Genomic DNA, 27418 nt, shown 5'->3' with positions numbered 1-27418 from the left:
GCAAGGGGGAAAGTGAGAATCCAGAGACAGAACTTACTGGCAGACACATGCTGGGGCGACCTTTGCCCCCGACAACTTAATGCTACACTCCTGGAAAGGAACGGTGAAGAGACAATGAGTAAGGTGCTATACATCCCGAATTCAAAATTGCGGCAAGATACAACTTTCAGGGGCTTGGAAAGAAACACCTGACTGTTCTCTTAACTGACCAATCATGAACCAAGCTGCAATGGCAAGAGATGATGCTCTCACTACAGAGTACAAGGAGGATCTGCCTGGCAAGTTCTTCATACAAATCTGAGAAGTGAGAGCAGAGCTCCAGACGGTACAGGAGCACAGAGCCCAAGGTCGAAAGGAATAAGCATCAATACCCAAAGGTTTCAAGACACCATGAAATCGCTTCATTTCAGTTATACTAAATACTCGGTTTCAAGCTAAACTACAATGGTAAGATTCTGAACTAAGTATTGGGTAACATACACTGATTTTATATATAATATATATTACTACCTATAATATACATTACTATGTGAACATCTGTATATATATCTCTACTATTTATAAACAGTGAAATATAAATGTATTTGAATTTTTTCTTTTCTTTTGTTTAAGATAGGTTTCTCTGTAGCTTTGGAAGTTGCCCTGGAATGCGCTCTCTAGACCAGGATGGTCTCGAACTCTGAGATCCCAGAGATCCGCCTGCCTCTGCTTCCTGAGTGCTGGGATAAAAGGCATGAGCCACCAACGCCTGGCTCATATTTGTTTTTTAATCAACCAGACACACAACAGAGTCACTTCAGAAGAGGGAGCCTTAATTGAGCAAATGTCCCAATTGAGCAAATGCCCCAATAAGACTAGGCTGTAGGCAGGAATGTAGGGCATTGTGGGTGGTGCCATCCCGGGTTAGTAGTTCTCAGTTCTATACGAAAGGCTGCAGGAAGCCATGAGGAATAGCATACGCAGCACCCTCCACGGCCTCTGCATCAGCTGCTGCCTCCAGGTCCCTGTTGTTTGAGTTCCTGTCCTGACTTCCCTTAGCAATGTGAAAGTGTAAGCCAAATAAATCTTTCCTTCCCAACTTGCTTTGGTCATGGCACTTGTTTTATCATAGTAATAACAGCCCTAACACTTCCTTTCATAAGTTACTTCCTGTCAGGGTTATTTTCTTGCAACAATAAGAAAAGTAACAATTAATAATTACTAACTACCTTAACTAAAGGACAGCAAACTTCTTCCATTTGTGGTTTCCAGGTGATCAGTGGTTATTAAGGGGAGAGATTTTATTATTTCTGTACAATACAATTAAGGGGAGCTTTTGAAATCGGTCGTCTGTGTGCGTGCGTGCGTGCGTGTATAGCAGGGTAATCTTGTTTTCCTGAAACAAAGTCACTCCTAAGTTACATTTTAAGTTTTAACTACAATGCCCAAGAGAGCCATGAAACACAAATGTCTCTGATTGGCAAGCCAAGGACAGAGCATCCCTGAAATGTTGGAGGCTACAGTTTATGGGAGATAACAAGCCAAGCCAAGGACAGAGCATCCCTGAAATGTTGGAGGCTACTGTTTATGGGAGATAACAAGCCATGGGCTTTTCACTCTCTTGACACAGCTGACACTGGATGTTCTTGATCACATGTGGGCGGGAGGTTCACAGGCAGGAAATACATCAGGATGTATGCTTGTCCCTGATTGGATCTGAAGGGGAAATACTTAAGCTTGTAAACCCCGATTCATGGCCATCTTCTGGAAACTTTAGAGATGGACCTGGCCAGCGCTCATCCACCTGGCCAGTATTTAACTAAAGCATGCTTCGAATTTGGCCTTCAATTGTGGTAGTGGGATTAACAGCAAACAAATGAGAGGTTTTAACATCTCAATCAAAGCTCAGTAGTGTGCGATCAAAATCCACCTTTTAGAACTGTGTCTTTTCACCTATACAACACACTTTCCTATTTCCATGCACTGATCTGCACCGTGGCCAGAATGCTCACCCTCTTTCGTGCACATTAAAATTTCACACATGTTTCAAGTTTTCTAGCGTCACTTAAAAATCTACTTCCTGCTTTGAAATCTCCCCTCACTGCAACCCCAAAAGGAAACTTCTCTCTTAAAAGAACCTAGTAATATAACTACTAACTTGTAGATACATCGATTATTTTCCCTGCTGGATTTAGTTACAATCCTCTCTGAGAGTCTGAAGTTTAGTGATTAAGATCATCATCTCCTCTTCCTCTAGATGACCTCAGTTAGGCTAGCCACATGGGGGCCAATAACTGTCTCTACCTCCAGTTCCAGAGACTCTGCCGCCCTCTACTGGCCTCCAAGTGCACTGTACTCCTGTGGGGTATACACTTGCAAGCAAAAACACTAAAATTATTTTTTTTTCCAAAAATCCCCTTTGAGAAAAAAGGAATTTCTATCTACAATTTATAAGAATATATATACCAGTCTTTAGACTTTATTATTCCTACCAATTGTAATGATCTCCATATTTTACAGATGGCAAAATCAAGATTCCACAGGATAGGAACAGCTCAAATGGCAGAGTGTTGACTTTTAGCCCGTACAACATCACATAAATCGGGTGTGATAAAACATGCCTTATGTTGAGTACTTAGAAGGGGAGGCAGGAGGATCAGAAGTTCAAGGTCCCCCTCAGCTATATAGTGAGTGAGGTTAAGTGAAGCTACCTGAGAACCTATCTCAAAAAGTTCTTAACTACAAAAAAAAAAAAAAAAAAAAAAAAGGATCAAAGTTCAAGGATGTTAAGAAATGTGGTCAAAAATCACATGACTAAAAAGAGCAAAACAAGCTTCTGCTCTTGCATCCACAAAATACAGACAAGTGGAATACATAGGTACAACCCCAACAGGAAAAAGGTTGTCAAACAAAGTCATGTTAAATCATTACCTTTACAATAGTGCTTTAACATGCTATCAATGTGTTTTATAAATTCCTAAAAGGTATAGGTGTTACTTTCTTAACGTATATGGGAATAAAAACCTTTCTTCAAAGCCCTTACAAAACTAAACTAATGAAGAATTAATGTGCCCTGTTGTCTCTGTACACGCCTTTGTACATACTGGGCACTCAATACTTTTCTGGAAGAAGAAAATTTGTTTCTCATACTAAACTAGCATGGAGTTCCATCTTCAGGCAGTAAGTTTAAAGTAAAATACTAACAGAAAATTCAAAATCGGAAAATTAATTGGTTCAGAGATTAAGAGGACCAGGGTTCAATTCCCAGCACCCACATGGCTATCCATAATCGCAGTTTAAAGAGTCTAAAACCCTCTTCTAACATCCACAGGACCATGTATCACATGACACAGACATACAGACTTGCAAAACACCCATATGCACGAAATGATGAAATCACATTTTTTTAAAAAAATAACAGAATTTTGGCTAAGTGGTAGTGGTGATCCCCTTTAATCCCAGCACTCAGGAGGCAAAGGCAAGTGGATCTCTATGAGCTCAAGGCCAACCTGATATACAGAGTGAGTTCCAGGACAGCCAGGACTGTTTTACAGAGAAGACTTTCTAAAAAAAAACAAACAAAACAAAAACAAACAAAAAAACCCAGAATTTTAAAATTAAAAATCATTTATTATATAAAAACTATTTTATTTCACTTTATCAACAAGAAGAAGAAAGTCTGTACCTGTGCTTTTATGATATGCATGAATCTTGACATCAACTCAGGACATTCAAGCAGAAAGTGAAAATGATCAAATATAATTTTGGGATTTCTAAAAGAAAAAGAACAATAATTAGCATTGAATGATTGAATGGAATACAAATTCAGATATAGATAAAGAGAGAGAGAGAAAAGGCTGCCAAGACAGTCTAAAAACATCACAGAAAGACTTACCTATTCACAAAACATTTTAACACTTCATCATGTTTGCAGACAAATTCAATGAAACGAGGAGAAGTCATTCTGGGTGGGGAAAGGGAAAAGCAATCAGAATGCATAGACAGAGTTAATGATATTATATCCAAATCCAATAAAAACATATCAAGTGATTCTAGATCAAAAGAACTTAGATATACATCTTCCTTATCGACTGAGGCTACCTAGTCAGTATTAAAATGAAATACCACAGGTAACTTGCTATTAACAAATGATGTAAAAAAGGGACTTCTGGAAGTTCTAAAATTTTCTGCAGCCCTTTATAAAGTAGCATTCACAAATTTACATGAAAGTAAATGCATATACTTTCACAAAATTTAAATATTTTACTAGGTTTATATTAGTGCAATACGTATTCTAAAACAAAATGAGCACAGAACATTAAAAAACAACTAATTATATTTGTTTTTTATTGAAGTTACAAAATTATTGCAGCTTTTCTTCATCTAGCAAAGGAAAATAATGTGAAGTCAAAACTTTCTTACCCTGGAGGCATCTGACAAGAACAGCACATGTAAAAGGCCTGGATGACAGCACTTAGTCGGTTGGCTGTCATAGCAACAACATCCTGACAGTCTGCACCAGCTTCCGGACTGCCCGCAAGCACATCTGGCGTTGACTGCCCTGTGCCTGGGGACAGGTGTTCACAGCTCCCGGGTCCTGGAGGTTCAAATGGTGAGACGGGAGCGGCTCCCTCATCCTGGCCTTTTTGTTTCAGGAAAATAGAAGTGATATCTGCTGAGTCCTTTCTGTTTTTCATTAATTCTGTGGCTATTAAAACTAACCATTCATCTAATGAGTGCCAAAGCAATTCCAAAGGCTAAAAAGAAGAGAAATGAGCTTGTTAAAGACCATTCTTAAAGTTCATGACTTTTTAAAGAAAAGAGACAAAAACAAAAATCTCTTATCCAGATGGAAACTTATTCTAGACACATTTATCTTCCCAAGACAAATGTAGTAAAATTACACAAATGTTAAATAAATAAATTTCTTCATTTACAGAAAAACTTGTATATTATTCCTCAGAAAAAAGGTAAATAAAATCTAACAAAAATTGATAAGCAATCATTCATTTTCAAATACATATTTTAAACTGCCTATTGCTTTCATAATCCCTCAACATTTATTATCATGTCAATAATTTTCAAACAGATTATTGTTTTAATTTTAGAACCTGAAAATTCCAAAAGAACCTAATGTACTGTTCATGGTGCTTCTTGAAAAGTATTCCATTTTTATATTCCATTTTTATAATATATAACATGTATATATTAAGATATACTTGCACATACAATTCACCTCTAGTAATTAGTACTTTTTAGAATTATTACTTTAGTATGGGTGTTTTGCCTACACCTGTATCTGTGTACCATGTGCATACAAGGCCCAGTGAACCCAGAAGATGCCCTCTGATCCCCTGGGACTAGAGTCACAGATGATTGTGAGCTACCATGTGAGTGCTGGAAATTGAACTGGAATCTTCTACAAGAGCAGCAAGTGCTCTTAACTGCTGAGTCATCTTTCTTGCCCCAATAACCAGTCATTTTTAAGACAAGAAATACAATGACTGAGCTATCAAACTAGAGACCTAGCAGGGCAGAAGATGGCTCAGCAAATTAAGACACTTGCCACCGCACCTGACAACGTGCATTCAATCAACCCCTAGGACATATATGAAGGAGAGAGTTGACTCTGAAAGTTGGCTCTCATCTCTATACACATACCTTGCCACACACACATGGATACATGCACACATGTAAACACACAATTAAAAAAAAAAAAAGTAGTAAAAATTTTTAAATGTATGTTCAACATTAAAAAAAAAAAAAAAAAAAAAAAAAAAAAGACAGACTGGAATACTGTGTGATTCTTTTCCCCAGTACCAGATTATCAAACCCAGGACCTCAAGCATGCTAAGCACACACTTTTCTATTCTGGTAGTCGGAATGCAGAGGCAAGTGGATCTGTGATTTCAAAGCCAGCCTGGTCTACAGAATAAACCTAAGGACAGCCAAGACTACACAGAGAAACCCTGTTGGGTTTTTTGTTTGTTTGTTTGTTTGTTTGTTTGTTTAAAAAAAAACTAACTTTCTCCCAGTGAACATTTAATCTCATTTTGAATACTGAATAATCTGAATAATTACAGACACTACAAATTAGACCAAGGTTTAAAAAAAGAACTCCCCTTAAAAATACCTTACCCAAAAAATTACAACTATGTCATCTTGATTTCAGGAAATATCACGGAAAGAGACTAAACAGCCATATTTGCAACCTCAGAAAATGTTTAAATAGCCTGCTTTGCCAGGAAAATCTTCACAGTATCCATGAATAACAATGCCTTCATCACATCTCCTCTCTCGCTTTTCTTCAGCTTTCTGTAAATCTGAGAATTTGACTTACTGAATTTGCAAATTAACTCATCGCCATTATTTTTCTTTTATACATTAAACAAAAAAAATCAAAATGAAATTAATCATAACTACACTGAACAAAAGCCGAACTCATACCATGCTCAGGGTATGAAGGAGAACAGAGTACCTTCTTTCTGGTCAGATTCATTTTACCTCTGATGAAGCGGAAATGGGTGCCCTCTCACCGACAGAGGGTTTTCAACAGTTAGCCCTTAGGGTTGGAAGGCTTAGAATCCCTGATGCTTAAGAAAGAACCAGGTGACACTAACAGCATGATGTGTCCTCACTGAAAGTATCCTAGGGTTCTGGTCACAATCCAACAGCTTTTCTTCATGACAAAACATTAAACCATCTATACAGTCTTTTTAATCTCTTTATGCCTGCCGGCAAACTACTTAATTTTCCTTCAGAGCTGAACTTCTAAGTACAAGAACAGGGTCCAGTCAAACTGCTCCAACACAAGGAAAGAGTAACTGGCCTCTAAATCAAAGTGATCCTGACAAAAATATTGAAAAGCTAGACAGTGAACAATAGTATTACAGCAAAGAATTTTTTTGAAATATGGAAGAAAAAAGTGAACATTGTGGAAATAACAAATCTCTAACTTAATTAATAACCACAGGCAAACAAACAAGCAAAAAACTAAAATGAAAATAAGTACAGTATTTCAGAACACACATGGTAACTCAGACATCCAACTCCAGTTCCACAGGATCCAACACCCTCTGCTGGACTCCGTGTATACCAGGCATGTGTGGTACACAGATATACATGCAGACAAAGCATCCACACACAAAAAATTATTTTTAAAGAAAAAATAAATCAATGATAATAGGAAATGTCAAGCACTACCAAAATAACTGCTCATTTCATAAACTGAGAAATTACAACCACAAAATTACATTTCTACACACAGCAATACTGATATGACATAATCATGTGATTCACAAACAACCTTAACTGATACACTAAGAATATTACACATTATGTATGACACAGGCATAACCCCAAGCTTACTGAGTCTTTTTTTAATGCCAAGATATGCTGAAGTGAAATCGGAAATTGAAATCTGACGGGAAAGGCAACTTAAATTCACGAATATCTTAGCACTGTCAAATCCTGTTCTCAACTAGATAACGTCAAATGCCACACACACACACACACACACACATACACACACACGCAAGACCTCTAAGCTATAAGCTAAATTACCCAACTTTTCCTTGGCTTCTGAGAATTTTTCAAGTTGCAATTGTATAAAACTACTCACAGGAAGACATCATCAGCACGTGAGAATTCTGTCTTCCCCATGAACACTAGTTCAACAACAAAAACAACATTCGTCCTCACATATTCCAAAGTTGCTAGACACTAGACAAAAACCTCTTCACAGTGGAAGAATGTTATGATTATGATTAACGTAAAGGACTTCTAAAATCAGATAACTACTAATGACCTAAAGAATGTTGCAAGAATGATGTCTTCATGAACCTCAAAAGTGAATTTTATAGTGCAGAAACCTCTTGAGAAAAAGCACCCTTTGAAATCATAAAAGGCATGAAGTGTGTCCAACAGGTAGAACCCTGCTGTACACAAGACATTCCTTTTTGTTGTCACACCTACAAGCCATGGTCTTTTATTAAATATGTAACAAAAAATAATAGCAATATAAGCAGTTAGTTCATTAACTTATAATTTGACATGGATAACAATGACATGTATGCTTGTATAAGGAAAGGAAGCCTAGGGGGCTGGAGCACTGGCTGCTCTTCCCAGATGTCCCGAGTTCAATTCCCAGCAAGCACATGGTGACTTCAAAACCATCTATAATGAGATCTGCTGTCTTCTTCTGTCCTGCAGGCACACATGCAGACAGAACACTGGGTACATAGTAAATGAATCTTTTTGTGTAAAAAAAAAAAAAAAAAAAAAAGTAGTCTTTCTTCTAAAATACAAACACAAAGACATAGCATATTCATAATAAAATTGAACAAAAGTGGATTATTTTTTATTCTAGTGAGACATTAAACTCATCATTTGAGGGGCAGGGCGGGGGCAAGTTCAAGGCCTGCCTGGGCTAGAGAACAAGGAACAGGTCAGTCTGACCAACTTAATGAGATCCTGTCTCCAAGTAAAAAGTAAAACATAAGCTAGGATTAACTCAGTAGGTCACACGCTTACATAGCACAAAGATGGCCCTAGCTTCAACATCTAACACTGTGTAAAATAGGTGAGTGAACCTGAAGGCCAGTGCAATTACTTTAATACTAAATATCTCTATCCTTTAAAAAAAAAATCACTAATCAGATCGATTTATGTGTAAGAAAAATATAAAAACTTAACCAATTAAATCCTAATCATTAGACTGAGATGAAAGGGAAACCATGTGACCAAATCATGAAGCAAAAGTAAATCCTGTCCAGGAGGCTCTGGTTAAGGAATGCATGCTGTGTTGCATCCATCTCTTTGACATCTACCTTCCTAACAAATACTTTCCTCACCTTGAACACCTGGCTTCTTGGAGTTTTATTCCCATTGTAGCCCATATCGATTCCATTACTGGGAGATGACGGGCCGATTCGGAAGACATGACAAAAGACCCTCACAATCCTTAAGAGGCTCTTCATTTGGGCATCATAATTGCTGGATAAGCTGAACATGAAAAAGTTAAAGCGTAAACAGATTAGGTGCAGCCAAACAAATGCATCTTCAAATATTCATTTTAAAGCATATTTAGCCCACTAACCATCTGTTTCATGAATTATCTGTGGTATAATCCCTTACCATTCTAGGAGACAAAGTGCAACAGAAATATATTATTAATATATTACTATACACTATTAACTATTTATTATTTGTGTTACATAAACAGGTTTCTAATTTGTAAGCACCCAGAACATAAACAATGACCACAGCACAAACTGTGAAGAAAATTACCCCCCACAAAATAGACAGTATCTTTGCATACAAACTTTAAGGCAATTTGTTCACTTCTAAAAGTATACCTATAAATTAAACCAATTATTTAGAACTCTGAAGATATTTCACAGAGGAACAATAGTATAAACATTGCATTCTAGATCAACACACAACACAAACGTTTTAACTGAGAGGTTGAAGCGCCATGACTCTATCCATAACTCTATATTCCCTCAGAACTGCAGGATAGTAGGACAAAACAGTCACAACTGTACGCAAATGTTACCAATCATCTGTACCGTGGTCATTACCCAAATAATGGATTGTCCTATAACTACATAAACACAGTAAATCTTCGCCACCATGAAAATCAAAGACCAATTCAGCTAACATTAAACCATACTGAGTATCGCAATAAGATTTTATGTTCAGAAATTAGATTTATTTTGAAACCTCTAACAGCCATCTTTTATTACTGTAAAAAAAAAAAAAAGATTCAAAGCTGCATAAACTTTTCAGCAGAAGAGAACACTTTTGTGCAAACTTACTCATCAAGTTTACTGTGCCTTTGCCACATACATAACCTCTAAAAAGAATTAAGACCTAAACTAGGGGGAGGGAAAATACAGAAAGAAAAAAAAAAAAAACTTTGTAATGAATCATGAAGGAATACTGAAAGGTTCAACAGTGGAATGTTCCCAATTTTTTAAGTCAGAGGTTCACATTCCTGAACTATTTTCTCATGTAGCCCAGGTTGGCCACAAACTACGTAGCTGCGATTACCCTGGGCTCCTAGCCCTGCTACTTCCAGCTCCCAATTGTCCTGGACTGGAAAAAAAAATGTATGACCACGCCCAAGATATGGATTAAATTCCATACACATATACCAAACTTCACATTCACATGCCCCAGGCATCTTGAGAAAGTCTCTTGAACAAGAGCTGATCACCACCTTTTTAAACAAAACAAAGGACAGCCGGTGTGTAGGTTGAATGAGATGCCCCTCACCCAGGCCTTTTGAAAACAAAACAAAGAACAGCCAGTGTGTAGGTTGAATGAGATGCCCCTCGGTCTTGGAATGCTTGGTCTGGAGTTGGAGGCGCTTTGGGGAAGCTGGAAGCTGGAGGGGGCTCTGAGAGTCTAAAGGTGCACCCTTCAGAGCCCGCTCCAGCTCCCTGCTTTCAAGTCAAGGTGTGAGCCCTGAGCTTCGGTTCCAGATGCCGTATCTGCTGCTTGCTGCGGTGTTTTCCTGCCATGATGGACTCCTACCCTCTGTAACCTTAACGCAAATAAACCCTTCTCTAAGTTGCCAAAAATGGGGTGTTTTGTCACAGTTTAGAAAAGTTAACTAACACAGTAAGTCAGCAAAAATTCTGGACACCTCGCCAATGACAAAAGCTATCTAATTATTCAGGGGATGAAGCAAATAGACACCGCTCTCTACCGCTTTCCAGAAATGCTTACCTCAGCAGTTTATGACCATTTGTTGTAGCCACTTCTGCAAGGCTTGTCAGGATCTTTAGGTACTGGCTCTCACTCTGCTGAGACAAGTGCTCCAGAACCTGCCGTAACTGGTTTTGTATCAATTAAAAACAAAGCGATTACACTCTAAGAGACCCGTTAAGTTCTGTCAAAAATAGACGCACACATTAGTTTAATAAATGCCTTGAAGCCAGCTAACTAAAACCAGGAACTTTATACGTATTTTGCTTTACATAAACTTAAGAGCCAATAGAGAAAAACCTTTAAAAAGTATCAGGTTAAAAAGATACACATGGGAAACCAAGTATGCACGTAGAAATTTAATTCTAAACTTCTAATGTTTACAAAGGTTTCCAAGTCTGCAATTCTTCCAAGACTATTCCTATTAAAAACACTAAGCTCGGGCTGGGGATGTAGCTCAGCAGAATTCATTAGATCCTGGGCTCACACCACAGGACCACAAAAATAGCAGGAGCAAGTGGTCATTACATAACCTTCCTCTTTCAAATCCTTTTCCTCTATCCATGAGGATGAGTTATCTTAAGGAAACACCAAAGAACCAGACAGATGATCAGAGGGCCAAATATCAGACAAGATACATTATTATATACAGTTACACCTCAATATTACTGCTAACCAATTCCAATTCATCCTCACTACCCAGAACCTATAGATGCTCAAGGATTTTATATAAGACATAGCAAGACATAGCATATATTAATTCACATTCTCTTACAAACTTAAAATCATCTTCACTTAATTTATCATGCTATGTAAATAGTTGTTAGACCATATTCTTTAGGGAATAAGGACACAAAGAGTCTGTCCAAGCTTAATTATAGTATTTTTGATCAACAATTGATTGATTTTTGGCCACCAAATCCCCACATACCAAGTGCTAACTATAATTCATAGCTACATAATGTACAACAAACTCAAGTTATTAAAACAATTATGACAACAGAATTATTACTATTCATTTACAACCTATTAGCAAACTTATGCTACCATGTTTTCCCGAAGGTCTTCATTCTGTGTCATTTGAACAATAGTCTGGAAAAGCCTTGGGTGATACTGAATTAATACTTCGCATGTCTCTCCATATCCACCCTAAAAACAAGATACACAATTATTCAGGGTTAGAAACAGAGACTTTTGCTCATCACAGCTTTCACAGGCTAAACATGCTTGCACTCTCACTTATGAAACACATGATTGTATTATTTATAATTGCTATCACAAGTGGGCTCATAATAATATATTAAAAGCGTACCTGTACACATAAATCGAGAGGGGTTACTCCATTTTTATCTGGCAAATATTTGGCTCCTCGTAACAGAAGAATCTGTGCCGTGTCTCTCTGACCATGACTGCATAGAAATAGAACCAAATTAAAAACCTAATCTTTAATTTAACTTTTCTCTATGAATGAGATCACTAGTATCCTCTACAGATGCACATCACTTCACAGCAATAAAGACTACACAGATTTCCAGGAAATGGAAACAAACTAAAAACGACCTCATTGTATTTCAACCAAATGGTACTGTATAAAAGTAATTTATAGCCAGTCTGAATGAAACATTCATGTCCAGCTATGAATCCAGTGCCGCAAAGAACAGTTATAACAGGCTTGGTCATTCTGTTGATAATTTATGACAACAGTAACTACCGCACCAAAAATAACCAGCCCTAACTTACAGAATAACATCTAGGGGCTGGAGAGACAGCTCAGCACCAAAAATAACCAGCCCTAACTTAAAGAATAGCATCTAGGGGCTGGAGAGACAGCTCAGCACCAAAACTAACCAGCCCTAACTTAAAGAATAGCATCTAGGGGCTGGAGAGACAGCTCAGCAGTTAGGCTGCTCTTCCAGAGGACCTGTGTTCAATTCTCAGTACCCACATGGAAGCTCACAACTGAGCAAATGCCAATTCCAAGTTCCAACGGATACAATTCCCTCTTCTGCGCTATGCGGGCACAAAGTACATACGTGGCACAGAGACATACATTCAGGCAAAACACCCACATACATAACATAAATAAATAAAATTGTAAATAATAGTAGACAAAACATACCAGAAAAAAGACAGGAGGTCAGTCCTCTGAAAACAACAGTAACTAGCATTATTATTGATGTTCAACAAGAAGAGTCCACTCTGTAGTCCAGGCTGGCCCCGAACTCAGGACAATTCTGTCTCAGCCTCACAGTTGTGGCATAACAGACCTCAAGCAGGAGGCTCAGAAGTCTCTATCACATATCAGTGCTATTAAGCTGGTGGTGCCAAAACATTACACAGGTACTGTAACAGTGGTTAATTCACACTGTCCTATGCTAGGTTGCTTATGCCCAAAAATAGAATCTGAAGGTAACCAAGGTAAGATTAATCTAAGTCAGAAGACAGTGACATCTCTGTAGAATAACTGGTTTTATAAAAGCTATCAAGTTTCAATCACTTTACAAGTGATTAATGTCCAAGTGTTTGATTTTTCCAATTACTCTGTCAACTTTTAACTGTTTTACACTTACTGTATATGTATGTTTTCCCTGAATGTATGTATGTGCCTCGTGCCCTCAGAAGTCAAGAGAAAGGCAGATTCCTTGGAATTGGAGCTACCGATGGCTATTAGTCCCCACGAGGGTGCTGGGGAATGGACACTGGTCCTCTGCAGGAACAAGTGTCCTAAGCTCTTGTGTCATCTCTCCAGGCCCTCCACCGTCATTGCCTAAATAGCAGACCTGTTCAACAACACCAACGGGGGCAGCTGGCTTATCACATGTTCACATTCTACAAATTATACTACAAGCTTTAACTTAGTATTTCATAACCTGATAAACAACCACTAAAGAATGAGTGATACAGAAAAACAAGTAGAAACCTAACACAACTTCCTAGAATATAGCAGATCACAAATAGTATCTTAGTCCTCTGTCTCCAGAGATGTAACTGGAACAGTTCTTTTTTACTATTTTGTTCTTATTTTACACGTCAATCCTAGTTCCTTCTCCCCCCCCATCCTCCTATGCGCCCCCAGACCCCCAATCCCACCCCCATCCCCGTCCCCAGACCCCCAATCCCACCCCCATCCCCAGACCCCCAATCCCACCCCCATCCTCCTATGCCCCCCAGACCCCCAATCCCACCCCCATCCCCGTCCACAGACCCCCAATCCCACCCCCCATCCTCCTATGCCCCCCAGACCCCCAATCCCACCCCCATCCCCTTCCACAGACCCCCAATCCCACCCCCATCCCCGTCCACAGACCTCCCAATCCCACCCCCATCCCCAGACCCCCAATCCCACCCCCCCATCCCCTACGCCCCCCGGCCCCCATCCCACCCCCATCCCCAGACCCCCAATCCCACCCCCATCCCCGTCCACAGACCCCCAATCCCACCCCCCCATCCTCCTATGCCCCCAGACCCCCAATCCCACCCCCATCCCCTTCCACAGACCCCCAATCCCACCCCCATCCTCCTATGCCCCCCAGACCCCCAATCCCACCCCCATCCCCTTCCACAGACCCCCAATCCCACCCCCCATCCTCCTATGCCCCCCAGGCCCCCAATCCCACCCCATCCCCGTCCACAGACCCCCAATCCCACCCCCATCCCCTTCCAGACCCCCAATCCCACCCCCCATTCTCCTATGCCCCCAGGCCCCCAATCCCACCCCCCATCCCACTCCCTAGGGAGGATGAGGCCTGTCAGGAGGGATCATCAAAACCTGTCAAGTCATTTGGGGGAGGGCCTAGCCCTCCCCCGTCTCTAGGCTAAGGGAGTATCCCTCCATGGGGAATGTGCTCCCAAAGTCCTTTTGTGCATCAATACATCCTGGTCCCACTGTCAGAGGTCCCATAGACTGCCCAGGCCTTCTAACTAACACCCATGTTCAGGGGGTCTGGGTCTGTCCTATGCTGGTTTCCCAGCTATCAGTCTGGAGTTCATGAGCTTCCCTTGTTCAGGTCAGCAGTTTCTGTGGGTTTCTCCAGCCTGGTCTTGACCCCTTTGTTCATCACTCCTGCCATGAAGGTCATGAAGGCTCTGCACAGAAAACCCTGCTAGATTGCCACTCTGTTCTAACTACTAAGTCACATCCCTTTCGGTCCAATAACACCTTCATTGTCCATGTTTCAACCGTACCAACACAATGAAGTTGGAAAAAAAAAAAAAAGTCAGGACTTGGAGAACTTCTGTTAGCTCAGAAGAGACAGCCGTCTGGGAAGGTAGGTGACTAAGAAGCCACCCGACTTCTCAATTCTACCAGAACTGAGGCTCCTATGCTTGAGAGCCTTTGGGACTGTGCCCTGCAGGTCTCTGTGTCTGGTGCTTACTTGTGTCCCTTAAAATAGCCTTGAAAAAATAACAAACATAAACACAGTTTTGCCCTCTCAGCCACTCTAGCAAATTATCCAAGCCCCAGGAGCGAGTCCTAGGAAGCCCAGCCGGCAGCCTATTCAGGAACTGCAGATGGTGAGACTTGCGCCAAGTGCCTAAGGTGCAGAACAGTCCAGGGGGACTGAGTCCACACTTGTAGGATCAGACCCTGTCACCCAGGAGATGGGGTAAGACCTCACTTAGAAGACGTTCAAGTGATGGCCACTGCTTAATCAAGTGTTGGCTCCTGGTGGGGAGGAAACTGAGTGTTTTACCCCATGTTCACAGATTAGGTTTCAGCCAATCCATCCAATCATGTTCAAATTAGCCCAAAGCGCTGCTACAGCCACTCAGGTCATCATCCACATTAGCCCGAGAGCTCACTGTGCAGACACAGCTAGCGCACAGCTCTCTGAATCACTTCTGGTTTGAGTACTATCCAGTTTATGAAGTGCTCTCTGTGCAAATCAACTGTGCTTAATCTAATCTAACGTTTCTTCTGAAAAGGTTCACCCACTGTTTCAAGAGGAAATGCAATTGCAATCATTAGTAGATACGTCGATTTGTTTCTTAAAGCCTCCGTCTAAAATTTTGTGTCACATGCAGCAAAACCAATTATTAGCATGAGGGCTGAAGAGGCAGGTTGGGGGCTAAGAATGTATCTAAGCTCAGTTCCCGGTCTGCCTATGTCAGGTGGTTCACAATGACTGCAACTCCAGTGCCGGGGGATCCAATGCCTATGGCACCTGTAGGCACTAGCTCTCAGGTCACACACACACAAACACACACTCTTAAAGTAAAATAAACCTTGGAGCTGGAGAGACCGCTCCACAATTCAGAGCCATTTGCCACTCTTGCAGAAGATCAAGGTTTAGTTCCCAGCACCCACACATTAGCTCACAGCCATCTGTTACTGGAGTTCCAGAGAATCTAATGCTCTCTCTTCTGACCAATGTAAGTACTAGGCGATCACACGATACAAAGACATACAAGCAGACAAAACACACGTACAAAAAATGTAAATCTTTTTGTAAAGAAAATTATAATTTAAAAAAAAAGAACATTAGCATACAAAGAAACAAAATCCCACTACAACATTTTGAGAAAGCTGGATTTCTAAAACTACATAAAGATTACACTTACGATGCAGTGACATTTCATTTCAGAAATGGACTAAAACCAGAAGGAACCGATTATAACATACAAAATGTGAAGAGTACAATTAGTGCTCCAAGTGCCACATATGTAAAACAGCAACACTTTACAACTATCCTGTGACAGGGCCGCAGAGTTGTAACTCCTATGAAGAGTTACAGAAAGAATATTTTAATTTTCGAGACAGGGTCTCACTATGTAGCCCTAAACAGCTGGAATATGCTTTGTAGACCAGGATAGCTTTGAATTAGACATCCGCTTGCCTCTGCCTCCTGATTGCTGAAACTAAAGGCCAGCACCATCATGGCCAGCTAAGAATTATTTTTTTAATTGCCAACTGTTTTTAACAGCTATCTTTATAACTATATCATACTTTATAACTATATCACACACACACACACACAAACACACACACATTCCACTTCATCTTACTTTTTTTTTCCTAATTAAAGTTATCTGTAAATAAAGAAAATATCTGGGAACCTAGAAAGCATAGTACAATAAAGAGCCTGCCTTCAGGGCTGCAGAGATGGCTCAGTGAGTTTTAAAACCTCATGTTGGGCAAGCAGGAGGAACTGATTTCAAATCCCCAGCACCTACGTAAATTGCCAGGCATGCACACCTATAAGCCTACCACTATTTGAGGAGCAGAGACAGGAGAATCACTTGGGCTTATTATTACCATTCTCCTCTGACCTCCACATACGTGCAGTAGCTTACACACACCCTCAGGTGCCACCACACAGAAATAAAGGCACAAAGAGGTGCCTTCAATTGAACAGTTCCGCTACAATGACACATTACTTTTTGTTTCACTTCTTATCTTTTTTTCCAAAGAGATCCAATGCTTACTCAAAGAAAACATAATAGCCAACTTGGCGGTTCATGCCCAAAATGTCAAGTATTTGTCTGAGGTAGAAGGACAGTCATGAGTCCCTGGTCAGGTTTGATTTGGCCATGTGTGGTGAGTCCCGAACCAGCCTGGACTACAACACTCTATCTTTAAAATAAAAATTAAGAATGGCTTAGCTGGCAAAAGGTCTCTGGGCTCGAGATTCCCAGTACCACACCCAAAAGCACACACCTGAGTTTTAAAAAAAAAAAATTGATATAAATACAGCGCAAAAAATAATTTTAAAGCAATCCTTTAAACATTATTGTTGTATTCAGCTCTACATAATAATATAATGTTGCATTAACTTTTAAATTCTGTGTTTTGTATGTAACTAAAAAGTTCTACTCATAAGCACACATTAAACATCGAAATACAAAATATAAGGTAAAAAGAAACACTCTGTTTGCTTTCACTGAAGTAGAGATAGACAGTAAACAGTAAATAATTAGGTAGAAATCACAAAATGCTCTGAAGGCAATACTATGATACAGCAACAGAAATTTGATTAGCAATCTATTTAAACTGGTCAGAACGGGTGCCTCTAAAAAGCAAGTTAATGTCAAGTGTTGTAGTTAGTTCTTTTTGTCAACTTGACACAAGCTAGAGTTATTGGGGATGAAAAGCCTCAATTAAGAAAAAGGCCTCCATCAAATATGCTGTAGACCAGTCTGCAGGGCATCTCCTTAAACTAATGATTGACCTGTGCAGTTCACTGTAGGCAGAGCCAGCCTGGGCTGGTGGTCACAGGGGGCATGTGAAAGCAGGCTGAGCAAGCCATGGAGAGCAAGCCAGTAAGCAATACTCCTCCAATCTCTGACTCAGGTCCTGCCTCCATGTTCCTGCCTTCAATTCTTCAATGTACTGTGTGACACAGCACATGTAAGCCAAATAAACCCTTTCTTTCCCAAGTTGCTTTACTCAGTGTTTTATCACGGCAACAAAAACCGCACCAAGACACCAGGTTTGGCAGGGCAGGTCTATAATCCAAGCACAAGGGAGGCAGAGGTAAGGAGATCACGAGGTTGAGGCCAGCCGGGATCATACTCTTAACTGAAGAAGGGGGTGGGGCTGGAGAGAGAGAGAGAGCCAAGAAACAGTTACAGCGGTGCCATGAAGGAGCAAGCCACACAAAACGCCTAACAAGATACAATGGGCAAAACACCATGCAGAAAAACGCAGTGGACGTTTGTAGTCGGAGAACTCAAAGAGATCCAGCGTGGCTAAAGCTCAGTGAACAGGGCTGAGTAAGCCTCACAGGCCAAAAGAATAACAAAGAAGCACAGAAATGTCCTCAAGGGGCACTAAGTTATCCCCTGCCCGACCCCACCCGTTCCAAAGGTCCCTTTGCTGAGAAAGACACTAAAGGAAAGCAGAGGTAGAGTAGGGGACACTAGATAGACTCCTCAGTGCTCTAAGAGAGATTAGCAACTGAAAAGTTATTTTAAAGAGTCTTCTGAAGGCAAACGTTAAAAAGCTTACTACTAAGAACAGGGTCCAAGCTGAGACTACTACTAAGAAATAATGATCTGACTCCTGCCTTGAATAAGGAGGAGGATAAGGGGCACGAGAAAGACACGAGGAGAAAAAGAAGATGCTGTATTCTGGACATGTTAAAATCTGAGATTTTTATAATAGCATAACTGGCCTGTGCACAATCAAATTGGGAGCTTCAAGGAATATCTAATCTAAAAATAAACAGCTAAGATTAAAATATGGGGAAAATTTTAAAGTAAATGGGTTGGAGAAATGACTCAGCAGTTAAAAGCACTGGTTGCTCTTCCAGAGGAACCAGGTTCAATTCCCAGCACCCGCAATGCTGTCTCCCAACAGTCTGTAACTCCAGCTCCAGGGGACCTGACACCCTCTGCTGGCCTCCAAGGGCACTGAATACACATGGTATATCGATAGATATACCGGCAAAACATACACATAAAAGTCATAAATAAAATGTTCAAAAATTTTAACATAAAAGGAAGAATATTATTCCAGAAACTCAAGCTAATATTTCTCATAAACTGATGTCATCATGGAATTAGCTATCAGCCAATTAATCAAATCATAAAAATTGGACACTACTGAACTCAAATATGAACTAGAATACTAAAACTCAAAAAGCTTTTGTACTTAAAAGCCCCTTGAATATAACAGCTTCATTAAGTTTCATAATTCACATAATTTAAAAATTATGCATATTACATACTTAGGAGAGAGTGTGTGCGCGTGTGTGTATGTGTAACAATAATCAAAGAAAAAGAGGCCATTCATTATGAAAGAGGACAAGTAGGGTTGCATGGGAAGGATAGAAATTATATGATTATAATTTTAAAAAATAATTTACAATACATATATAAAAGAATCACCATGGTGCTTTGGAAATGGCCTCAAATAAAGGGTTTAAAAATATTGGAGAGAAAGCTCAGTACTTAAAAGTATGTACTGTTCTTGCAGAGGACCAGAGTTCAATTTCCAGAATAGGCAGGGCAGTGACAATCACCTCTAACTCGAGCTCCAGGGCATCTGGCGCCCTCTTCTGGCTTCACCAGGCACCTCTAATTACGTGAACCACCATGGATGGACACATAATTAAGACTGATAAAATTAAAGCTAATAGATGATCTATATCAGTCTGATCAAGGTAATAACAAGGAGAAACAAGAAAAAAGCACATCTTTCTGTTGGAAAAAAAACTTCTAGCAAAGTGATATTTAAAGGGGGGGGGGGACTAACGAAATAGCTCAGAGCTTAAGAGTGCTTGCTGCTCTTACAAAGGATGCAGGTTCAATTCACAGCACCTGTATGATAGCTAACAACTGTCTGTGATTTCAGTTCCAGGAGATTGGACACCCTCTTCTGGGCTCCTCAGATACCGAGCATGTACATGAGTACATGCAGGCAAAACACTCATACACATAAAATAAAAAGAAGTAATTTTAAGTGATACAAAACAGGGTAAGAAATTTCTACAATCTCCGTAAAAATCTAAATGAGTGAATATTACAAATGACATATAATTAGCCATATTGACAGACTGAAAATACAGTCAGGCACACCACTTGTACCAGTACTGAATATGTACGTATTTTATCTCTTATCATTACTCAAAAACGGTACAATTATCTGCACAGTATTTATAGTAGGCTTAAGTAATACAGAAATGACTAGGCGATGAAGGAAGATTGCGTATAAACACTTTGGCATTTTACATCAGGAACTTTATTTTAGATTTGGCTGTTCATCAAGGAAGGAAAGTTGTTCTAGAAGCAATCCCCAAGGATACCAAGGGAGAACTATAGGACTACAGAGCAAAAAGAGATCATTGTAGTAGTTTTCTACACTGTTCCTAACTACAAACTACCTCTATGTGGCATATTACAAACACATAGAGGTATATGTGAATGGGAACAAGTGTGTACATATAATTATTTTATTACTCCCTAGGACTTGCTGTGTTGTTAGTGTTGGGTTGGCTTTTTCACTGCCCTGGAGCTGGGGATGACAGAATGACCTCTCGAGTGCCAGGCAAGTCCTCTACAAATCCTTATAAGGAAAATAAATGAACAGGTCAAGAAAAATAACCGAGACAGTAGTGAAAAACCAGAATGCATAACACACACCAAGTCACATTCAACAGTTTATCCCAAGGAAACAGACCTGGGTACTTAATAGGCTGTGGGACTCACTAGATTACTGCTCCAGGCTAAAACTGAAGTAGTCAAGTAAATAAAAACAGCTCCACCAATACGATGAAGGCACTGGCTAGGAAATGGAATGCTGAGCATTACAGCTCACACTTACACTCCCAGCATTATAGAGACGGGGCAAGAGACAGCCAAGAGCTACAGTGTAAGAGTTCAAAACAGCCCTGGGCCACAGGGAGTATCTTATCTCAAAATAGCAATAATGATATTAACAGCAAATGCTTTCTCTCCTGCAGTTAAGTTACAGAGAATTTCTCATGCTCAATGACAGCACGGCATTTGTAGGAGAATAAGAGCCTGAGAGAACACACACAGACATTTGTGTGGAAACACAGTTGAAAGAGGACACTCTTTAAGGGAAGCGTGTCTGAAAACACGACGTTTCATACCTGCAAGCAAAGTACAACGGAGTAGCCCCTGACACGTTCGGCCTGTTGATGTCCGCACCGCTGTCTAGCAAGCACTGCACCGTCTGTGGGGAAAAGGGTTAAATTAAAGCCACACCAGTTAACACAGGCGCAATTCTCCACTCAGGGAGGGTTCTTCCCACAATCTGAAGCTTTAAAAAGAAAATGAATGTACAGTCTCAGGATGTACGGTGGTGAACAAGTCCAACCCTATAAAAAAGCTCACTGACACTCGGGTACCCCATGATCTGTGGGGAACTGCCAACGTGACAAAGCGTGCTTGCTCGGGAGAGCCCTCAACCACAGGACAGTCAACAGTCGTGGGACTACTCAGACTCAAAGGGTGGCTAGTGAAACCACGGAACTGAATTGTTATTTGTAACTGTAATTACTTAAAATTGTATAACACTAGAGCAGTCTGGAGATATTCTAAATTTCATGACTAGGGAAGAGAGGATGCTACTGGTTAGCTAGTGACCAAAGATCAGAATACAGAAAAATATTCCGCCATGTTCAGGCAGCAGTTTCTCTCTCTCTCTCTCTGTCTCTGTCTCTGTCTCTCTCTCTCTCTCTCACACACACACACACACACACACACACACACACACACGCATGCACGCGCGCACCACAGAGCCCAAAATATGGACAGTGTCACTAGATACCTTGGTGTGCAGCTAAGCTAGGCAGTAATAAATTCATCCCATATACAATGTTCCCAGTCAATGACCCTTAGTGGCTTACCACTAAATATGAAATAGACAGCCAGTATGTAAAATACAACTAAAACAAATGTCTAACCTGGAGATAAAAAATCAAATAAAAGCAAAACTCGGAAAAATATAGGAAATAAGGGGAGCCACAAAGGGGAGGAGAGGAGTGACTGGAAAGGTGGTCCACGCCTATAGCCTCAACTCTCAGGAGGCTAACTGGGCTATCCCAAGTATGAGGTCAGCCTGGGCTACAAAGCAAGCTGGTGGTCAGCCTGGGCTACATAGCAAAACCCTGTCTCAAAAAGACAGGATGGATGGAGAGAGGGAGAAGGGAGGAAGATACACTTAGGAGAGAAAGGAAATTTTAACCATGGGACAAGGGTAGGAACCTAGGGAGGAAAAAATTAGAAAATAAGAAGATACACAATTTTAGAGAAGAAATCACAGCCGACTAACATTCAGAAAGATGATGTTTGGGGCCTCAACAAGAAAGGAAAAGGAAATAAATAGAGAATAAGATGTGAAAGGTAGTGAAATGATAGAGAACACAAGGGCGTGGTTCACACAGACACCAGCTGTGCAGCACACAGCCACATCTGGATAATCACCAGGTACCCAGTCTGAACAAATTTAAAGAACTGCAACAAGTAATTAGTTCAGACTAATACTTCATAAATGTAACACTGGAATCATTTCTTAAAGGCTTCAAGTTTTAAATTATTCCAAAGGTCTCTAGTCACTCATGCTAAATACATGGTCAAAATGTACTTGCTGATATTATTTTTCTTGCCTAAAATACTTGTTTCTCAAAAGAAGTAGGAACTGGGGGAACCTCTGCAACCCCCCCAAAAGGAATTAAGACAAAAAAAAAAAAAAAAAAAAAAAAACAGACAATACAGAAACCAAAATTAAAAAAAAAAAAAATGAACACAGAAATGTTCCTGATTATGGAAAAAACAGAATCGGCAGACTGTCTAACAAACTTGTCTTTGTAGGCAACCACACTGTGACATTACAGGGAGGTAAAAGGGGGAACTGCTGATCCACACAAGAAAACTAAGAACCCGGACCCTCAGGGTTCAGCAGGCAGTGTGTGCATGGCACAAACCTAACAACCTGAGCTCAGTGCCCACAACATGTCATACGACACACCACAGACACACCCACAACACATCATACAACACACCACAGACACACCCACAACACCTCATACAACACACCACAGACACACCCACAACACCTCATACAACACACCAGACACACCCACAACACCTCATACAACACACCAGACACACCCACAACACATCATACAACACACCAGACACACACACAACACATCATACAACACACCACACAGACACACACATTATACAACACACCACAGACTTACATAACACATCATACGACACACCAGACACACCCACAACACATCATACAACACACCACAGACGCACTCATAACACATCATACAACACACACACACAACATATCATAAAACACACCACACAGACATACACACAACACATCATACAACACACCACACACACAACATATCATACAACACACAGCCACACACACACACACACACACACAAAAACGTATCATACAACACAGTACTGACACACACATCACCATACAGCACACCACACACACACATCATACAATACACCACAGACAAACCCACAACATATCACACAACACACAGACACACACCCAAAACACATCACACAACACACTACAGACACACACATCATACAGCACACCACACAGACACACACGACACATCAGACAACACACAGACACACAAAGGCAATTACTAACTTGAAGAGTGTTAACTACTTAATCCAATGACAGGCCTTTCTCCAGCTTCCCCCCTAGGGTTCAGGCCAAGAGGTGAAGAGGGTTTAAGAGCCGTGTGATGGAAACCACCAAGAAAGTGTCTTTCAGACACATGAGGACTGATGCTCACATAAACTCAGACACTGGCAGCATTGCAGGCGCCTGCACAGGTTCAAGCCAGATGGGGTCCCAGCCCTGGAGGGGTAGCAGATACAAGCTCCCACCCCTAACCCAGAAGTGTCTCCTGCTGACAACCACTTGCCAAGGAAAATTTAGTTTTCTCCAACGAAGCTTCACTGAGGATATTAACCACTTGAGGATAGACCCCAGGCCCTGCAATAGATGGCCAACACAGAGTGAACTCAATGGTATTTTTACAGACTTTTAATCTCGAATTGCTTTTTGGAGACATTTTTTTTCTTTTTTTCTTTTTGCCTTCCTGAGCTTTTGCTTACAAATTACAGTGTTTTTATAGATCTTGCTTGCGTGTGTGCATGCATGTTTGTCTTTCTTGTGTTTCTATTGTTATTCTTCAATTGCTCGTTTTCTAAAAGAAAGAAGAAAGGAGTGAAGTTGGGTGGGCAGGGAGGTGGGAAGGATCTGGGGGGGGGCGGCTAGGAGAGGGGAACTGTGATCAGAATATATGGACTGCACAAAAAATAATTTTCCAATGGATATATATTCTTTAGTATTTACAACTTCATTCATCAGCAAAAAAAAAGTCACTTATGTATACATTAACATTGCCTTAAGAAAATGTGTAAATTCATAAAGAAACAAGTACCAAAGGCTGAAAAACAGTCATAGCAACTTATTATATGACCAAAGAGAAGCTTAAAACTTGAATTTCACCATTTCAGGTGATCTTGGTTTAAAGGAAAGAGGGTTTAAGGGACTATCATGATTTCTTTAAAAATGTTGGTAAAAGACTTAAAGATAGAGTAGTCATGTATTGGTGCTTGAATTTGCTTCTATTCCAAAATGAATTCTAATATCTGAACAGTGTAGCTCAGTAGTAGCTTTTCCTTTTTAAGTAAGCAAATATAAATTAAGGGAAAACTGAGAATACTGATGGTAAGAGGGGCTCAAAGAAGGAATACATCTGGGAGATGGGATTGTTTTGTTTTGCTTTAAGTGTATGCTTAGTATACACAAGGCCCTAGGTGCATCCCCAGCAGCAAACACTAAAGACTATACTACAGCATCTCCTATACACAAGGCCCTAGGTGCATCCCCAGCAGCAAACACTAAAGACTATGCTACAGCATCTCCTATACACAAGGCCCTAGGTGCATCCCCAGCAGCAAACACTAAAGACTATACTACAGCATCTCCTATACACAAGGCCCTAGGTGCATCACTAAAGATTATACTACAGCATCTCCTATACACAAGGCCCTAGGTGCATCCCCAGCAGCAAACACTAAAGACTATGCTACAGCATCTCCATACAACTTTTTTATATTTAGACAAGCAGGACTGGGGAGGAGATGGCTTAGTGGATAAAAGTGGTTGCTGTGAAATCAAGAAGACATGAGTTCAAATCTCCAGCACTCACATAAGAGTGAGCATAGCCACACATACATGTAAGCCCACACATACCTATCACCCAAGAATGAAGTAGATCCCTGCAGATCACTGGCCAGCCAGCCTAACTGAACTGGTAAGCTTCGAAGTCAATGAAAACTCTCTGCCTCATACAACTAAGGTACAAAGCAGTAAGAGATGGCTTTGCTGGACACCCTCCTCTGGCCTCCACATGAGCACGCATGAGTACACATAAGCATGCACATATGGGTCCCTGCTTTTCTACAACATTTTGACCAAAGCCTCAGCTTTCAGATTTCTACCCCAACAGCTGCATCTGATCTCAAAGCAGGAGTGAGATGGGCAGCAGTTAGTGTCCACCGTATTACAGAAATTATAGATCATGAACAATCTTCCAGAAGATTCAGGTGTGATGAAAGCAAGTACATTGAAAATATGTGTTCAGGGCCTACAGTACTGGCTGATTTTCCAGAGGACCCAGGTTCCATCTCCAGCATTAACATGGCAGCTACAAACATCTCCAAACGTCTTAGTGTGCCAGGCGTGCATGTGGTGCACAGGCATATATGCAGACAGAATGTCCATACAGAAAGAAAAGGTTCACGTGCACTCGAACCTAACAACATCGAAGTTCAAATATAAAAATATGTTACTTATTTATATACATTATAGTTAAAGTACATAATGGTATAATAACTGAATAACCTTAACATGTACTCATCATGTACTTAACATCAATTCACTTAATACTTCTGTAAGATAATCTGTATTCCAAAATGTAATTTGCACTCTACAACACAATAAAACAGAGGTTAAAACCTAAGCCCATCATCAAAACCAGTACCCTATTTTCCAGGAAGCAAAAATTCCAACTTTTTTATGAATTCATATTAACCTATAGTTTTGTTCTTCATAAATTACATGTTACTTACTTTTAAATGTCATCTTGCCATACATAACTTAGAATCCCCTGGGAAGAGCCTCAACTGACTGTTTTTTATCAGGTTGGTCTGTGGGAATGTCTGTGATGGACTGTCTTAAATGCTAATTAATGCAGAAAGGTTCACACTGACTAGTCAAGGCACCATGCATGGGCTGGGACTGTGACAGAGTGAAGAAAGCTGGCTGAGTGACAAGCAAGATGCATTGGTGCATTTCTCTCAGCTCTTGACTGTGGAGAAGGTGTGAGCGGCTCCTCACTGTGGAGATGGTGTGAGCGGCTCCTGACTGTGGAGACGGTGTGAGCGGCTCCTCACTGTGGAGATGGTGTGAACGGCTCTTGACTGTGGAGACGGTGTGAGCGGCTCCTGACTGTGGAGACGGTGTGAGCGGCTCCTGACTGTGGAGATGGTGTGAACGGCTCTTGACTGTGGAGATGGAGTGAGCGGCTCCTCACTGTGGAGAAGGTGTGAGCAGCTCCTCACTGTGGAGATGGAGTGAGCGGCTCCTCACTGTGGAGATGGTGTGAGCGGCTCCTCACTGTGGAGATGGTGTGAGCGGCTCCTCACTGTGGAGATGGTGTGAGTGGCTCTTAACTGTGGAGATAGTGTGAGCGGCTCCTCACGGTGTGAGCGGCTCTTGACTGTGGAGACGGTGTGAGCGGCTCTTGACTATGGAGATGGTGTGAGCCCTATGGAGATGGTGTGGGTGGCTCTTAACTGTGGAGATAGTGTGGCGGCCCCCGGTGTGAGCGGCTCTTGACTGTGGGGATGGTGTGAGCGGCTCTTGATTGTGAAGATGGTGTGAGCAGATGTCTCTAGCTCCTGCTGCCAGGACATCCCTGAAGTAATGAGTACAACCTGGACTCACAAGCTGAATGAATCAGTCACTCACTTCAGCTACTGTTTGTCAGGATGGTTCATCTCAGTAGTATAAGGTAAAAAAAAAAAAAAGGTGCCTATGCACTAGTCCTTACCAGTGTCTATAAAGCAGTCAACTAAGTGCTAATAGTTGCTTATTTGGTTTTTAAATAATGTCATTTCTAAAACCATACACTTTCACAGTGCTTCTGAATTTTCATTTACACTATAAAGCTTACAGGATAAAATTAATTTA

General features: G+C 40.7%; 1 protein-coding gene across 1 annotated transcript in view; it reads right to left on the bottom strand.

Annotated features, from left to right (window-relative positions):
* Hace1 (HECT domain and ankyrin repeat containing E3 ubiquitin protein ligase 1) overlaps positions 1-27418 on the bottom strand; it is an 83674-nt gene that overhangs the window by 30562 nt on the left and 25694 nt on the right. The window contains exons 8-15 of the mRNA XM_051206164.1: positions 21249-21331; positions 12005-12101; positions 11740-11841; positions 10714-10820; positions 8832-8982; positions 4402-4736; positions 3875-3943; positions 3665-3752 (exon numbers count right to left, since the gene is read on the bottom strand). Of these exons, the coding sequence (XP_051062121.1) occupies positions 3665-3752; positions 3875-3943; positions 4402-4736; positions 8832-8982; positions 10714-10820; positions 11740-11841; positions 12005-12101; positions 21249-21331 (1032 nt within the window). The remainder of the gene's footprint in view (positions 1-3664; positions 3753-3874; positions 3944-4401; positions 4737-8831; positions 8983-10713; positions 10821-11739; positions 11842-12004; positions 12102-21248; positions 21332-27418) is intronic.

Source organism: Phodopus roborovskii, unplaced genomic scaffold (genome assembly GCF_943737965.1).
Source record: "Phodopus roborovskii unplaced genomic scaffold, PHOROB, whole genome shotgun sequence".
Classification (NCBI taxonomy): domain Eukaryota; kingdom Metazoa; phylum Chordata; class Mammalia; order Rodentia; family Cricetidae; genus Phodopus; species Phodopus roborovskii.
This window is presented reverse-complemented; position numbering and strand designations above follow the sequence as displayed.